The sequence below is a fragment of the Equus przewalskii genome, chromosome 2, assembly GCF_037783145.1.
Source record: "Equus przewalskii isolate Varuska chromosome 2, EquPr2, whole genome shotgun sequence".
NCBI lineage: Eukaryota > Metazoa > Chordata > Mammalia > Perissodactyla > Equidae > Equus > Equus przewalskii.
The window spans coordinates 59237799-59255824 of NC_091832.1; the positions used below are offsets into that span (position 1 = coordinate 59237799).

Consider the following 18026-nt stretch of genomic DNA (forward strand, 5'->3'; position numbering starts at 1 on the left):
ATGGCACATAACATTCTCAATTTTGCTGTTCCAAACACAAATCACCTAGCAAGTTACCAGCTTAAAGTTACTACTATAAACGGAAGGCTTAGTAAGTACCAGGCGCTGGACTAAGAGCTTTCTACGCATTCTTGCATTTCACCTTACAACCACTCTATAAGGCAGCTGCTACGATGATTAAACTTACTTCACAGAAGGACACTGAAGCACAGAGGGGTTAAAAAAGGCACATCCAGGAGGGAGCCATGACGGGACTCAAACCCAGGCAGATAAGAGTGGGCATCCACATTCTTAACCACTACACTGTGTCCCTAACAGAGCTGCTCTCACACTGCAGAGGATGGAAGAACCACCTGGGGAGCTTCCCAGCACAGACGTGCAAAAGCACAGCAGAGCACGGACAGGCCCTAGGGGAGCCAGTGCTGATCCCCTTGTCCTCGAGTGCCCTTCCCTAAGGCTGCTCCGACTCTGAGCAGATGCATCAGTGTGGTTCTTCCCACCTCTCCCATGTGTCCTCCTCCCACTCTACAAAGGAAAGGCACAACTCTCCTCTTACCAGGGACAAATAAGGGACAAGCCAAAGCAGTGGTGCCAGAGGAGCATCCTTTAATCAAAGCAGCGAAACCAGCGCCCTCCCACACCAATCTATCTCATCAGGAGCTGCATTTCCAAAAAGATTTACTGTTCTAATAATTATTTATCAAAATTTATAAGATACTGCCTCATTTTATTAACTGTAATATACCAGTTATAATGACAACTTAATCCAAAGGAAAAATATTCACACTTAAAGGCTTGGGGTTACTGCAAATAAACCAAAAATTTGCATGTATTTTGTGGCAGAGAAATATGATAGGGTGACGAATTTGAAAAAGTTTAAGCAAAAAAATATATTAACATAAAATATTATGGGGCATATGCAATGGAAATATTTCAGAGGCAAAGGAACTATGAAATATAATATTCCTGATGGTTAAAGAAGGACTTGTTTGTGTATTTCCAAATAGATGACAAGGGGCATCAAATTGCTCTGGGCTCTACCATCCACCGGATACATCTGAGACCAGTGTAATGGTTTTATTTTAAAATGCCAATATTTCTCAATAGGCCAGAAATTATATTCTTTGCAACCATTTAAAGTTGTGATTGAAAACATTATAGATGTCGATCTAAAAATGTGAGACAGGGCATACCATTTTTCAAAATTTCCTCAGGGGATATGTGAGCAAAAATACTGAACAGCCCTGGACTAACCCACACCTTTGTGGATGACAGGCTATCAGCATTCCAGTTTATTTCCAAAAATACTTAAAGTCATAAGGACAAAATATCTGACGCAAGTAACAAACATTTCCTAAAACCATGAGATAAGTTCCTAAATCTTAAAGCTAAGTTGAGTCTGGTAGGGAGTAACTAACTGAGATAGGATAATTTTTAAAAAGGAAATTTTGAAGAATATACTGACCTTTGTGTCCCACAAGGGAATAAGGGTTATTTCCAGAATCTTTGCAAGATTCTATGAAGAGGAGAGTAGGGAATCTCTGCTTAGTTAAAAGGCAAACCGTGTGAATTTGGTAAGCAATCTTAAGGAACTCAAAATATTATTATAGGAGAAAAATACGTTACTAGGTTATTGTGTCATCTACTTTTCAGCTTTATACAAGTAAGATGACCAAAAATTCCCTTGCAGGAAGATACTGTATTTACCAAAGATGACACAGCAGAAGAATAATCTATTAGCTCTCCAGGTCCATTCCGTGGACAGGTTTTTCCTTAAAGGAATATTCTAAAGGCTTTTCAGTAAACTGGGATTGGCAGATAGCAAGGCCTGGTTTGGACTGTACTGAGCTCTAGATAGGTACTAGCACCCTCTAGTGGTCTTGAGGTGAAACTTAATCTATAGACTAGTAACAGGCTGTCAATGATTTAAGATACTTCTATGTTTTATGCAGAAAAGAAAGAAGCAGCCTGCACAGATGAACCTGTGCTCAGGGCTGTGTGAGGACACAGCACCACCACGTGGAATCTGTTATGCACGCACTGCCTTCCTGACAAATAATACGGGGTTCCCTGGGTCACTTGAAACATTCCACTGGACAGCACTTCGGGGAATATGTGGGGAAGACCTGACTACAGGGACTGTGTGAAGCCTCGGCAATCACAGGACAAAGTGGACCTGTGCCCAATCACAGTTTTCCTAACTACTACAATGGCAATTGTCCATTAGAAAACAGAAATCACGATACCAGCAAATTGGAAAAAGTAACTTTCCAGCTATCACTGTCAAATCTCAAAAGCAAACCGATCAAAAATCTGTTTTCCCTTCTCTATATCTGGAAAAATGAATGTCACAGCTCCTTTCTTTATGGAGTCTTGGAGCTGATACTTCTTGGTAACCCTATCATGACCTGAGAAGCATGCAGTATTCTAACTCAGCGCATCAAGGAGAAAGCCATGATACCACACAGCGTGCAAGTCGACACCTTTCCCTGTTCAAGAACGAATGTGTGGTGCCTCTCGGAAAAGAGCCCCAGACTCAAAAGCTTCTGCCTCCACACCTGTGGTCATGGCAGAGGCCACATCAAGTCTGTCTGACACTGTAACTGTAGGGGAAAGAAAAAGACAGCCGATAGTCATTAAGGGAGAAGTTGGTCCCTGATCCTCCAATCACTGCATCTCTTACTCATCTACCCTTGTGACAGGCTTCATCCGACACACATTACACTTGCCGTGCTTTACCTTAAGTCTACCAGAAAGGGACCCATGCAATTGCTAGATTTCTTTTGTTGTGACAAATGCCACCACACATAGGAATATGTGAAGTCTGCACAGTTAGTTACAAGCAAACCCCCTTGCAACTAGCTCCTGGATTAGAAAACAGAACACCGCCTTTATCTAGAAGCATCCAGCACCCCTGTGAAGCTTCCTCCTGGAAGAGGGTTTCTCAACCTCTGAACCATTGACATTTTAGGCTGAATAATAATTTGTTTGGGGAGGGCAGGACAGAGCTGTGCTGTGCATTGTAGGATGTTTAGCTGCATCTCTGGCCTCTATCCACTAGATGCCAGTAAAAAACCACCAGCTGTGACAACCAAAAATGTCTCTGGACATGGGCAAATGTCCCATGGGGGCAAAGCTGTCCTCAGTTGAGAACCACTGTCCTAATGGTAACCATTATCCTGATTTTTGTGATAACCACACTTCCCTCTGCTTTTTTTTTTTTTTTTTAAAGATGTTTATTTTTTCCTTTTTCTCCCCAAAGCCCCCCCGGTACATAGTTGTGTATTCTTCGTTGTGGGTTCCTCTAGTTGTGGCATGTGGGACGCTGCCTCAGCGTGGTCTGACGAGCAGTGCCATGTCCGCGCCCAGGATTCGAACCGACGAAACACTGGGCCGCCTGCAGCGGAGCGCGCAAACTTAACCACTCGGCCACGGGGCCAGCCCCCCTCTGCTTTTTGTTTTGGTTTTAACCGTTTATTTGGGGGTGTGGGGGTAACAGCCATAGAAAGTGCATAAAACATCATGTTCACAAATACCTATGTAACACCAACTAGGTCAAGAAACAACGTTAATATCACACCAGAAGTTCCCCAAGACCCCTTCTCAATCCCAAACCCCTTCCTCTCCCCAAAGAGAATCACTATTGTGACTTTCATAGTCAAGTAATCACCTCCTTGTTTTAAAAAGATCCTACCACACAAATATGATATCTAAATATGAGGTTTTTGCCTGCCATGTGAAGTTTTACGTAAGTGGAATCCTACTGGATGTTATCTTTGTGTTCCACTTCTTTCAGTCAACGTTAAGTTAATGCGACGCTTCTATACCAGGGGACGAACTACAGCCCGTGGGCCAAATCCAGCCTGCCACCTGTTTTTGTAAATAGTTTTATGGGAACATAGCCACATCTATTTGTTTATATATCGTCTATTGTTGCTTCCACACTCCAACAGCCAAGTTGAGTAGTTGTGACGGAGACCCTATCATGTGCAAATATTTCTATCAGGCCCTTTACAGAAAAAGTTTGCCGACCCCTGCTCTGTACTCTGGCATGGAACTAGACTTCATTTCTTTGCATTTACAAACATGGCAGTTTAGTTACCCGTTCTATTATTGGTGGAAATTTGGGTTACTGTCAGTTTGGGAATACCGCAAATAATGTTATAAGCATTCTTTCCTTCTGACTGAAGTACATCCTAAATTTCCTTTATTGAGGGTGTACTGGTTGTAAACATTTTTTCTCTGAAAATTTATTCCATTTACTTTCTTGAAAGATATATTTGCTGAATGTAAAATTCTAGGTTGCCAGTTATGTGTCCCTCAATATATTACTCCAACGTCTTTTGGCTCCCATTGTTAAGAACTCTGCTTTCATTCATAACCATTGCTTCTTTGAAGATGATCAGTATATTTTCTCCGGCTGCATTAAGAATCTTCTCTCTTTTGTGTGCGTGTGGGTGGAGGGGTGTGTGCGTATATGGGTGTGTATGATGTTCTGCTATGATGCTACGTTGTTACATCTGTTATTATGTTTGCAAGGGAAGATTTTTTATAATGTAATTTGCTTGGAATCATTAAATTTTCGAATCTATGGATTTGTTTTATCACCAGTTCTAGACAGTCTTCAGCCCTTATCTCCTTAAATATTGCCTCTGTTCCATTCTCTCTCTTCTTTGTGCTGCTGACCATTTATTAGATATTAGATCTCACTTTATCCTCCATCTAAACTTCTATTTCATATTTTCCATCTTGTCCTCTTTCACAGCTACAATCCAGATAATGCCTTCTAGTCTATTTTCTAGACTTTCTTCAGCTATGTCTACTTTGTTACTAAACCTAACAGTACACTCAATATCCAAGCCTATGTGTGCTAGAAGCCAGCTACAGTCATTAATAATGCAACCTTATGAATATCTGATGGGAAAGAAAAAGCTTAGGAAACAGAGATTTGGATAAATTTTCAAATAAATCCCCTACTATCCAAAGTTTTGTTACTCTCTCACTTTCAATTACTGAGGAACTAAAAAAATTGGGGGATCAAGTTATTTCGGTGTTTGTCTCATTTCTTTTTCTCACACTAGATTTCAAATTTCTGCACTAGACTTTAAGTTTCTTCAGACAAGGAAATGAGTCTTTTTATATATTTCTGTATCCTTAGTCTTCAAAGGATACCATCAAGAAAGTGAAAAGACAACTCAGAGAATTAGAGAAAATATTTGCAAGTCACATATCTGATAAGGGACTTGCACCTGGAATATATTAAAAATTTTTACAAGTCAACAATAAAGACACATAATCCAATTAAAAAATGGGCAAAGGATCTGAACAGATATTCCTCCAAAGAAGACATACAAATGGCCAATAATCACATGAAAAAATGGTCAACATCATTAGCCATGATGGAAATACAAATCAAAACCACGAGTAGATACCACTTCATACGCACCAGCATGGCTATAATCAAAAAGACAGATGATAAGTGTTGGCAAAAACGTAGAGGAGTTAGAACCCTCACACGTTGCTGGTGGGAATGTAAAACAGCATAGATGCTTAACACAGTCTGGTAGCTCCTCAAAAGGTTAAACACAGAGTTAGCACGTGACCCAGCAATTCCAATCTAAGTATATACTCACGAGAAATTAAAATATATGCCCACACCAAAACTCACATGTCAGTGTTCACAGCTGCATTACTCATAATCGACAAAAAGTGGAAACAACCCAAATGTCTACCAACTAATGAATGGACAGACCATGGTATAGCCACACAATGGGATATTACTTGGCAATAAAAAGGAATAAAGTACTGGTGCATGCTACAACAAGAACAAACTTTGAAAACTAAGCTAAGTGAAAGCAACCAGTCACAAAATACTACATGTTGTACGATTCCGTGTATAAGAGACGTCCAGAACAGGCAAGTCTTTAGAGACAGAAAGTAAACCAGCAGTCGCCTAGGGTGGTAGGGGGATAAGGCAGATAACTGCTACTGGGTAGAGAGTTTCTTTTAGAGGTGATGAAATGTTTTAAAATTGGTTCTGGTGACAACTCTGTGAATATACTAAAGGCCACTGAACTGTATACTACAGATGGGTAAATTGTATGGCATGTGAGGTGCATCTCAACAAAGCTCCTAAAACACAAATACAGCAAGTCCCCGCCCCTCCCTCCCTAGACTCTTACCTAGTTCTCCTGGTTTTACTTGCTCCATATTTCTAAATAACACCCTTAGGCTGCTATTACTTACCAATTTTTGACTGACTTTCAAAAATGGAACAGAATGCAATTTTAAATTGGCAACAGATGTAGACCTTGTTGAGAAGGTGCACAGAAGCTATGTGGGGGAAGAGCGTTCTAGAGAGGGAGACGCTAGTGCAAAACCCTAAGGCAGGAGCAGGCCTGATGTATTCACAAACCAGCACAGGGGTCAGAGTGGCTGAGATGGAACTAGGAAGAAGGGCAGCGGCAGGAGATGAAGTCAGAAAGGGAAAGCGCCCCTATTATATAAGGCCATAGCCCACTGAAGGGATTTTGGCCTTTATTCTGAATGAAAAGGAGAAAGCAATGGGCAGGTTCTGAGCAGGAGCAGCACAGACAGACTTACACACTTTAAAAGAATCACTCTGGTTGTTACGCTGAGAACAGACTAAAGGAGTCCATGGATGGATAGAGAAAGATCAATCTAGAGCAGTAGCTCTCAACCAGGGGCATTTTGTCCAGGGGACATTTGGCAATGTCTGGCAGAGTTCTGCTTCCAGTAATGGTTGACTGGCTAATTTTGACTGCATAATTTTGTAGCAATTTCTTGCTATGAAAACCAGAACAAAATATGGGGGTGGGGGAGGTGGGGTTGCTCAAAGCTATTCCTGTGGAACTAACAAAGCAGTGAAGAACTAGAAAGCCAGGATTAGGGACAAGGAAATCCAGAGAGGTAAGTCTGACATTTGGGCCTTTTTTTCCACGTTGAGTGTGTGTCAACTCTAGAAGAGGCAGCTGTGAGGTTGAGAAACTAAGTAGAACAGGTGAGATTCAAGGAATGATAAAAGTTTTAAAAAAAGAGAGAATAGGAGAATTGAAATCTGTTTGCATAGAAAACTGGAGTTTGGCAGTAAAGGAGTGCAGAAGCATCAGGAAGTAGCAGTAAATGAGGTAAATAGAGTCAAGACAAAGTGTTAAAGTTAGTTTTTCAATGATTTTTTGAGTAGGACATAATGCACAGGGTACAAAACTTTAAAGACAGAAAGGAACTGTAGTAAAAGTTAAGTTTTCCCCTCATCCTGTTTCCCAGTCACTCAGCTCCCCTCCCTAGAGGCAATCACTGTTATCAGTTTCTTAAGTATTTTTCTGGAGACATCCTGTGTATATAAAATATATACAGAAGAGATATTCTAGAGACATTTTAGGTATATCAACCTCAGCACTACTGACATTTTGGGCCCGACAATTCTTTGTGGCTGGGGGCTGTCCCGTGCACAGCAGGATATTTAGCAGCATCCTTGTCCTCTACCCGCGAGATGCAAGAAGCATCCCCACCCTCAGTTGTGACAACCAAAAACGTCTCCAGACACTGCCAAAATCCCCCGCAGGTGAGAGCCACTGTGCACACACACCTCAGCACACACACATAGTATTTCCCACCTTTTTCCCTACAAATGCATGCCACACACAGTTTTTCATCTTCTCTTTTTTACTTCACAATATTGGAGATCACCCATCAGTGGTATAGAGATTTCAAATTTTATTTTATATCTTGCTGTCATTGAGCATGGTTATTCATTGATGTTCATTATCTCAAGCACATTCTGTTTTTTCATTTGTGGAGAAAGCACTTTGATTTCATTAATGACACCTAGGAATAGCCTAAGAATCAGGCCAAAATCCATTCATCCGAAAGCATCACTCTTACACGGTGGCAGTGTATCTAATTCCTAAAATAATCAGGGGAAATCGTCTGTTTTGGAGTTCTACCTCTGCAAATAATAATAATGATAAAGACTATGGCAGCTAATACTAAATACCTGCTATGTGTTAAGCAGTGTTCAAAGTACTTTAGTTCTATTAATACATTTAATTCTCACAACCACCTCTAAGGATGGTCCTATTAGCTCCATTTCACCAGAGGAAACCAAGGAACAAAGATGTTCCGTAATTTACCCACGGTCACACAAGTAGTAAGTGTCAGAATCAGGATTCAAATCTAGGCAGGCTGGCTCTGATGTTTACCTCTAAACCAGTACACTCTATTACTTCTTCACTCAAAACCTGTCAGTCTCAAACGGTCATGTTGACTTCATCTCTGTATTTCTACTGAGTTCAACTGTGATCTTGAATACAAAGATGTTTTTGTTTATAATTAGTAAGGGCTAATGTCCTTGAATTTTATGAGTGCATAGACCCTGCATTTCCTAATACCATGCAGTCAGTGTTTTCACAAAACATTTTCCTTATGTTTTTCTTTGGCTAACAAATTACCATCCTTTATAGTAGGACTACACACGGAACTGTTAGGATAGTTCTAACAGTTATCCCGTGGACAAAGAAAACTGTCCAAGCTATAGATTCCAGCAAGAAGTCCAATCTGACTAGGGAAAAGACAGAGTACCTTTCCCTGCATGCTTCTGGGCTCAATTCCTTACGCAGCCCTGCAATAAATCTTCCCACAGTTAGGGCTGCAGAGTAATTTTACCAGACCGTGACCAACATATCCTGCTTGTTACCTCCCAACCAGGGATTATGTTCTCATACGTTTAAATATCCTCAAGTCTAACTTGGTATCCAGAACACAGTTCAATAAATGTTTGCTGAACTCAAGTCTAATTTTTAATTTCATTCCACAGTTCTTTCTCTTTAAATTTAACAAACATCTCTTGACTATTCACTACATGCCAAACACTGTACACAAGGAATAGAAATAAATTTCTTATAAAAATGTTTGCAGAATAACTCAACAACAAAAATACAACCCAATTTAAAAATGGGCAAAAGACTTGAAAAGACGTTTCTCCAGACATACAAATGGCCAAGAAGTACATGAAAAGATGCTCAACATAAGCCATCATTAGGAAAATGCAAATCAAAACTACAATGAGCTATGACTTCACACCTATTAGGATGGCTACTACCAAAAAAACAGAAAATAACAAGTGTTGGCAAGGATGTGGAGAAACTGGAACTCTTGTGCAGCATTGGTGGGAATGTAAAACAGTGTAGCCACTACGGAAAACAGTAAGGTGGTTCCTCAAAAAGTTAAAAATAGAATAACTATATGATCCAGTAATCCCACTTCTAGGTATATACACAAAAGACTTGAAAGTGGGGACTTGAAGAGAGACTTGAACACCCATGTTCATAGCAGGATTATTCACAACAGCCCAGAGGTACAACCCAATGTCCATCAATGAATGAGTAGACAAACAAAATGTGTTATATACATACAATGGAATATTATTCAGCCTTAAAAAGAAGGAAATGCCACAACATAGATGAACCTTGAGGACATTATGTTATGTGAAATAATCCATACACAAAAGGACAAATACTGTATTGACTCCACTTATACAAGGTACTTAGAGAAGTCAAATGCATAGAGACAGAGTAGACTCATGGTTTTCTGGGGCTGGAGGGCGGGGGAAAGGGAGAGTTAGTGTTTGATGGAGGCAGAGTTTCAGCTTTACAAGATGAAGAGCACTGTGGATGGATGGTGGTGACGACTGCCTGACAATGTGAACGTACTTAATGTCACTGAACTGTATGCTTGAAAATGGTTAAGATGGTAATTTTTATTGTATGTGTATTTTATAATTTTTTTAAAAATGTTTGCAGAAGAAATAATAGTCTAGACTTCTTCATGAACATCCCGCAGAATTAAGTGAAGTTATGTCCTTGCCTTCCAAATAGCCATGTGACAAAAAACTTCCTTTGAACTCGAAAATCATACCAAAGGCCCACAAGTTTGAGGAGTATACCATCCATGCCCTTCCCCCCAACAGTACTACCTTTCTGTTAATTTCATATGGAAAGCCCAAAGTTCAGTTGTTTCACTTCTAGTTCCAATAGCTTGGGAATACAATTTCTAGTACTGAGGCCCTTGCAACAAATATTATATACCTCTTACATAAATTAAAAGGTAATACAAATTTGACTAGGCAGAATCAGTATAGAAAGGGCTTTCTATTAGCCTTCACTGGATGGTAGTTTATGGTCCCACTTGATATTTCTGGCTTTGTATTTTAAAAACATCTTTTTGGTCACGCTAAGGATCCCTGAAAAGATTACTTCCTATTTGAGATGTAAACCGAATAGATTTATCTTGCCATTCTCAAACTCTTACTGGGAAAAAAGTCTTTGCTTATGATTAAAGGTCCGTTCAATGAAAGCACTATTAAAATGTAAACAGAAATGAGGATTCGTAATAGCTTCAATCAATTAACTTTCAGATACACGATGCTTACAGCAAAAAGAGTTGATAAAAATACTTTAAACTGATATTATGCCTTCCACAAACCCAAGAGATAAAAAGAAAAGGCTTCCCTACCTGACGTTTCCTGCCCATGGCGAGTATTCAGTTCAGCCAGAAGTTGGTTAAAGTCATCTTGATGAGCAATCCAGTTGTCCTGAAAATATCGAAAAATCAATTAGAGGCAAGCCTGTTGTCTACCTACACTGACTGAGATAAGATATATTTTGGAAGCAAGGAAAGCTGGTAGTTAATGTAAAATTTTAAACATTTCATCAAAATATTTTATACATATGAATGAAGAAGAAATAATATAAATTTGAAATGTAATTTATCTATCAGTATTAAAAATGGGCTCCTTGGAAGCTTACGTCCTGATTTCAAATATGGATAACTTATCAACAGTCAACTAATAGCCAAATAATCAACACATAACCTGTGTGCTAAATATTAAAATAATGCAAAATAAAATAATTATGTTTTTCTTACTAGGGGAGAATTATGTAGGTCAAAGGAAAAAAGCAGTGATGGACTTAGGGCTCTCTTCTTCGCTCACAGGAGTTGAAAATATCTTGCCCAATTCTATTTGCTCGCATCCATCCCAGTTCTACAAGGAAGGAGGAAGCATTCAAAGTTTCCCCACTCAATCAGCACCCATTTGCAAGGTGGTCAGCTAACAAGTTCATTACAACAAAGAGCGTCTGACTTTAAGAGAATGAACATGTCTAAAACAACATAAACCAGAGGGAAGCAAGGTTTCAATTTAGGAATTTGCCTCACACACACTTTGTAAAGGATGCCTAAGTTTAAGGCATAGTGAATAGGTTTACTGAGCAATGCTTCTCCTAAAACATTAAGTATATCTGTATTCTCTCTCTCTCAACAACTGCCTTCAAGACCAACCTTATGTAAACATTTTTTTTTTAAAGATTGGCACCTGAGCTAACAAGTGTTCCCAATCTTTTTTTTTTTCTGCTTTTTCTCCCCAAATCCCCCAAGTACATAGTTGTATATTTTTAGTTATGGGTCCTTCTAGCTGTGGCACATGGGACACCACCTCAACGTGGCCTGACAAGCAGTGCTACGTCCAGGCCCAGGATCCACACCAGTGAAACCCTGGGCCACCAAAGCGGAGCATGCAGACTTAACCACTCGGCCACACGCCCGGCCCCCTACATAAACTTTTAAAAAAATTATTCAAGGTCTGTTTACTAATTGATAAAAATACAGAGGATCATGCTAAACATTTCATCTAGTAAGTGTGTGAAATTCCAAATGTTTTCAAGTGTCACTTTTGGATTTTGTCAGCAGACAATGGTTACAGTATTTTTCCCCCAGCTTTACTGAGATGTAATTGACATACTAGCTATAGCATTTTTTCTCTTATAACATTGTATTTGTTTTAGATGATGATTTGATATATGTATACATTAAACTGTTTCTTTAGTCGTTTAAGTTTAGCTGTTAGTCCACAAACTTTGAGCTAATCAAACTAATTCAGTTTACCTAAAGTAATTCTCCAGATTTCCTACCAGAATTCTGTTGGCTGCAAAAATTTAAGAACAAAGCTTTCAGCTTAGATACCTTCTAAAGTGAACAAGAGTGAAAATGAAAAGCATGGTACGCCATTATTTTTTAATTATAGCATCACATTTTCAAGGTGTCAGTGTTGAAGAGGAAATGTGAATAAATTCAAGTGCTGTCTACCAACAGTCAGAAACAGACAATGCGACAGGAAAAGAATGCCATTTTCTTGTAGTATTTCTGAAACTAAATGCCACCAACTTTTAATAATATAAGCCAAATATTAGAACACATGTAAAGATGAAAATTCTTATCTGTACTGAAATGAGTATTTCTATAAAAAGAATACTTTTGCAAAGTTTAGCCATAAAACTGCTTTGGGTCTCTCAGGCACAATCAAGTAAAGAATCCCATAAGGACAATAAGGCAAGGCGATAGCATGTTACAAGATAACAGCCAACTTAGCTATGGGCTCATTACTTATCCAAAACATGGATGATACACACTTGAATAGTTAAAAATTGGTCAATTAATTTGGTGGGATTAAAATTTTTATATTTACGAAAAGGTCAACTATGTAAGGAAACCCCCAGCAGACACTGTTGCTCACTTCATTATTGATTGTAGCTCCAAGTCCCAGGTGGTTATTTTTAACTTGAACTTTAATATGATCTGTGGCTCCTTGCTCCTGAGCCCCTAAACCCTGTGGAGATTAAACAGAAAGACAGTTAGCATCTTTATCAGGTATAGAAATTACCTCTTTCTTTGCTCATCGATCATTTGATTAATTACTAAACATCTAGGAATGAGGCATTATCCATGCCCTCAAAGAGGACACAGTTTAATGGATTCTTGTAAGATACGTCTGTAATACCAAGGATGCACTTACATTAATGAATGCCAATTCTTCAACTTGAGACCAAATTTAAGGCTCATGTAAACACTAAGGAGAACGTGCTTATTTCTGATGCACAAAAACAGAGTACTACTACAAACTAAGAGAAGTCCATCAGAAATATTACAAGTTCATGGCTCTCTCTATTAAATAATTTTACAAAACAACACTGAGGAAGTGGGGAGAGAGGGACTCCAAGTCTGCTGCATCAATTAACGCTCATTTGTAAGGTGTCCCAAAGAGCTTGGTGTTCTGGAGAACCTGAAAGGCACCCAGGATGGCTCCAGCAAAGTGAATGAAGAGAAAATAAGATGATATGAAGGGGCTAGACCTCACAGGACCTTGGAAATTATGGTAGGAATTTGGATTTCATTTTTTTAAAACAACAGGAAACCACTGATCTTTTAAGTAATGGAATGCATGATCTAATTTCTGTATCTTAAAAGATTAGTCTGGCTGTTATATGGCAAATGGTCCAGAAAAGGAAATAAAGGAGAACAGGGAAGCAGGTGAGAGGCTGTTGTGGTGATCAGGGCAACCAATGGCAGTGGTTGAAGCACAAGGCTGCCCTGGATAGAAAGGAATAATGACCAGGGATGTGGGAAGTGAGAGTGGTGGAGGAACCAAGCATGACTCCCAGGTTTCTGGCTGGCAGACAGGGTACCATTTGCAAAAATGAGGAAAACTTGAGAAAGAAATATTTGAGGGGATCAAGAGTTATATCATAAAAATGATAAGCTTGAGATGCTTATTCAAGCAGAAATGTCAATCAGGCTGATGAATTTACAAATTTGGAGCTCAGAGGACAGATCTGGACTAGATACAGAAAAGTGACAGTTCTCAGAACTTAGATAATTCAAAGCCAGGATGGACTGAATGAGCTCACCTGAGCAGGGTACAGAAGAGGGCCTGGGGCTGACCCCAAAGAGCTCCAAAGCTCAAAAGTCTGCAGGAGGAAGAGCCAGCAACAAATTTAGGAGTGGCCAGTGAGGTAGAAAGAAAAAAACAGGAAAGAGGGAAGTACTGTGGAAGGCAAGGCAGAAGTATTTCAAGGAAGGAGTAGTTAATTATGTCCAATGCTGCTAGAGAATTCCGTAATGTGAACACAAGAAAGGGTCCATTGGATTTGGGAACAAGATGGTTAAAAGACCTTGACAAAAACCATTTAAGTGTAGAGATATCAGTACAAATCCTATTTGAGTCAGGAACAAATGAAATGTGAGGGAAAAGAGAAAATGTGTAGTCTAGCTATAAAAGGGAATATTACTCTTAGCAATATAAAACTCTGGTTAAGTATGATTCCAAGAGCAAATAATTAAAAGACACTGTCTATGAAAGATGTTAATCACAGTAGGTTAAATGATAAACAAAGACAGCTGACATTCATGTTGAATTCTAACTTTATCATCAGAAGGTCACTACAATTTAGTTATTTCTCCAAAATCACTTATTGATCCAAAACATAAATTCCTCCCAGTTTCCAAAGAAAGATGTATTCTCTTGATTTGTAATCTCTTTCCATGGCTCCAATTTCTTTTGCTGTTTTCCAAAATACCTTTCCTTTAGACCACCCCATCTTCTCTAGCATCCTCTGGCCAAACTTGGAATCATCATTACTCCACGCAGTGTTTCTTGGATCCACGGCCCACTTCTGCTTCCGCCGACCTGCAAATGACAAAGTATCTCATCAGCAATTTATCTTTCAAATCTGGAAAACACCACACAAATACACACATATCTAATACATACACACATGCCTGCATAAAACATCACATACATTTTGTTTTCTTAGATGCAGATATCAGATTCAGCAGCCAATGGAAGGTTATCAGATTGGATCATTATCCTGGTTTCCCCAACAACTGTGTATTCTCAACATAATAACTGACCTCATAAGATAAAAATAAAAAGATTTCCTCCAAAGGTGACAAATCAAGAGACAGGATATACCATCATTCAGGCCTTCCACATTCAGCTAAAGGCAGCAACTTAAAGCACCTGTCAGCACCAGCATCATCCTCACGATCAGCAGCAGCTGCAGCAGCATAGTCGTTGCCATACATCATGTGTCAAATGCTATCCATACACTATTAGATTCAGTTTTCACAGTAACCCAATGAGGGTAGATACTCTTGTCTCCCCTTTTCAGATGAGAAAATCTAAGGCTTAGAGAAAGAAACGTGCCAAAGTCTCCAAGCAAAAACCAGAGCCTCTATACAAACCAAGGTCCTACTGATATCAAAGCTTATATTCTTAATCCACAATATACAACAGGCATTATGATCTTGGGGATAATCAACTGTACCCTCCACACACGTGACCTGTGGATACTAAAAATCATCCCTTCTCAATGAAATGCCCTCAGGCCATATGACCCCTTCTCTGGACTTCCAGAATAAATTATCTGCTTCTTTTCCGGCATTTAATTACATTCTTCTGTATTACGACTATTAATGTCCATCTCCTATGTTTCCTATTAGACCATAATCTCCTACTGCTCACTATGGTGTCTTATTCCTTATGCTTCGTTGCAAGAAGTAAAAAACACTTTGCCCATAGCAAGCACTCAGTAAATATATGAATGAACGTCTGAATGAATGAGAAAGAAAGAAGGTGGGAAGGAAGAAGGAGACAAAAAAAGGAGATGGGAAGAAAGGAAGGAACGTAATTGAATTAAGGCAAATGCTTTGAGTCTCTTCAAAGTAAGCATTTTTTTTTAAATACATGTAAATAACTGACCGTTATGAACTCAAATTTATTGTCGTTTTAAGGAAAGTCACAGCAGGTACAGAATCTCAAAAGTTCACAGAACAAGAATATAAAACTCAAAAGTAAATTACGGCCAAATGAGAAATCTGGAGATCAAGCGTCATTATCATTCACATTCTGCACCAACGGAAGCACAGCGCCTCACTATCAACAGCAACCTCACGCCTCGGCAGTCCCATGACATAATTTTAAAAAATAACCCAACTTTTCAGTCAGAGAGGCTTACTGTACTACAAGTCAAATCTATAAAGAGACCCATAACTACACACTGCCTAGCAAAAATAAGTAAACCTTTCACAAACATGCAGGCAGAAAAAGGTTACTTATAAAGCAAAACAAGTTGGGCTCAAACTCATACTGTTTTGCAGAAAAAAGGTGACCCAAATATGCTACACGTGACTAAGTTAATGCTGTACTTATCTTAGTAAGTACTCAGTGTAACACTGCCTCTGCTAATGAACAGCATTCGAGACAGGCCTTGTTAACCAGTGTTCTCTCCGTCAGGCTGCTGACTGTTGTGTGTCAGAGTTGATGATTATACAGCAGAGCTTGCCAGGGGGATGTGACTGAGGCTTGTATAAAGGAGACATTGTGGAGAATGACAGCCCACCCTCTGCAATAAGAACTGTATACAGTTTACGTTACATACGTATATACAGCAGGCTATACTGCTTACAACACAAAAGACTGGATGGACAGCCATGGTCAGTTCCTCTTCCCAGGGAAATGGCAGTATCCTCAACCAATGGCATATGGCAGAGTTTCCCAAATGAGGATGTTAAATGGGGAGAGGGGCTTCTCATTAAAATAGAGTACCATTGGGTTAAACAAAATTTAACACAGTCATGTACTGCAAAATGACGTTTCGGTCAATGATGGACCACACATACAATGATGGTGCCATAAGACCAGTACTATATAGGCTATACCATCCAGGTTTGCGTAAGCACTGTAGGGGAGGAAGAAATTTTCCTCTGCCCTTCTCAGTTCTTCGGCTGGTCTAAGAATTAAACTGACATGAGACAGATTAACAGGAGAAAAACAAAGTTTAATAACATGTATATATGGGAACCCAGGAAAACCACCACCACCAAGTGACTCACCAAGAAGGCCTGAAACCCTCACCTTAAATACCATCCTCAGCTAAAGACAAAAGCTGTTGGGGGTGGGGAGGGACAGGGACTTCAAAGGGAAGGAAGGCAATTCACAGGTAGGTGAGAAGGAGCAAACGTTTGGAGAACAAGTGTTTGTTTGGTCACATAGAAACAGAAGAACACAGAGGGGAGCCCAACAAATGGGCTTTTCTAGGTTCCTCCATCTACCATCTAGTTCACTTTATGCTAAGGTGGTAACTCACTTCCTGAGGAAAGGTTTTTTTAATCTTAATTCTTTTAGGTGGTTATGGGGAAGGTAACAAGAAAAACTGTGTAAGTCTTTGTTTCTTAAAAATAATCAGCCTAAAATAATCCTCATGTTAAAGAGACACATTTTGGGATAGCAAATTTTGTTCCCCTCAGAACACTCTATGACGTTCACACAATGACGAAATCACCCAACTACACATACCTCAGAACACATCCCCTTCACTGGGTAAGCGTGCCTGAGGCTTCCTCAGAGCACATCCCCTTCACTGGGTAAGCGTGCCTGAGGCTTCCTCAGAACACATCCCCTTCACTGGGTAAGCGTGCCTGAGGCTTCCTCAGAGCACATCCCCTTCACTGGGTAAGCGTGCCTGAGGCTTCCTCAGAGCACATCCCCTTCGCTGGGTAAGCGTGCCTGAGGCTTCCTCAGAGCACATCCCCTTCACTGGGTAAGCGTGCCTGAGGCTTCCTCAGAACACATCCCCTTCACTGGGTAAGCGTGCCTGAGGCTTCCTCAGAGCACATCCCCTTCACTGGGTAAGCGTGCCTGAGGCTTCCTCAGAGCACATCCCCTTCACTGGGTAAGCGTGCCTGAGGCTTCCTCAGAGCACATCCCCTTCGCTGGGTAAGCGTGCCTGAGGCTTCCTCAGAACACATCCCCTTCACTGGGTAAGCGTGCCTGAGGCTTCCTCAGAGCACATCCCCTTCACTGGGTAAGCGTGCCTGAGGCTTCCTCAGAGCACATCCCCTTCACTGGGTAAGCGTGCCTGAGGCTTCCTCAGAGCTCTGAATACGCAAACATGCAGATCCTCCGAGAGCAGGCCAAGGCAGGCACACTGCGTTTCCCAAACTTGCGTGACCATAACCCTCCTTGCCTGGAACACTTCCTGGCACTAGTGTTGTAGAAGCTTCAGGTTTGGGAAATCCTGGCAAGGAAAAGACTATCTTTGGTCTGTTCAGAATGGATCAACTTTTACGCGTGCTTTGTTATTCCTATTCCCTAACGGTTCTGTGCTCAGATG

The 18026-nt window shown here is 40.1% G+C and overlaps 1 protein-coding gene across 1 annotated transcript in view; it reads right to left on the bottom strand.

Moving 5' to 3' along the window:
• The window catches only part of PINX1 (PIN2 (TERF1) interacting telomerase inhibitor 1), a 92596-nt gene that overhangs the window by 71177 nt on the left and 3393 nt on the right, over window positions 1–18026 (bottom strand). Inside the window, exons 2-4 of the mRNA XM_008526030.2 lie at window positions 14430–14539; window positions 12590–12682; window positions 10534–10612 (exon numbers count right to left, since the gene is read on the bottom strand). Of these exons, the coding sequence (XP_008524252.1) occupies window positions 10534–10612; window positions 12590–12682; window positions 14430–14539 (282 nt within the window). The remainder of the gene's footprint in view (window positions 1–10533; window positions 10613–12589; window positions 12683–14429; window positions 14540–18026) is intronic.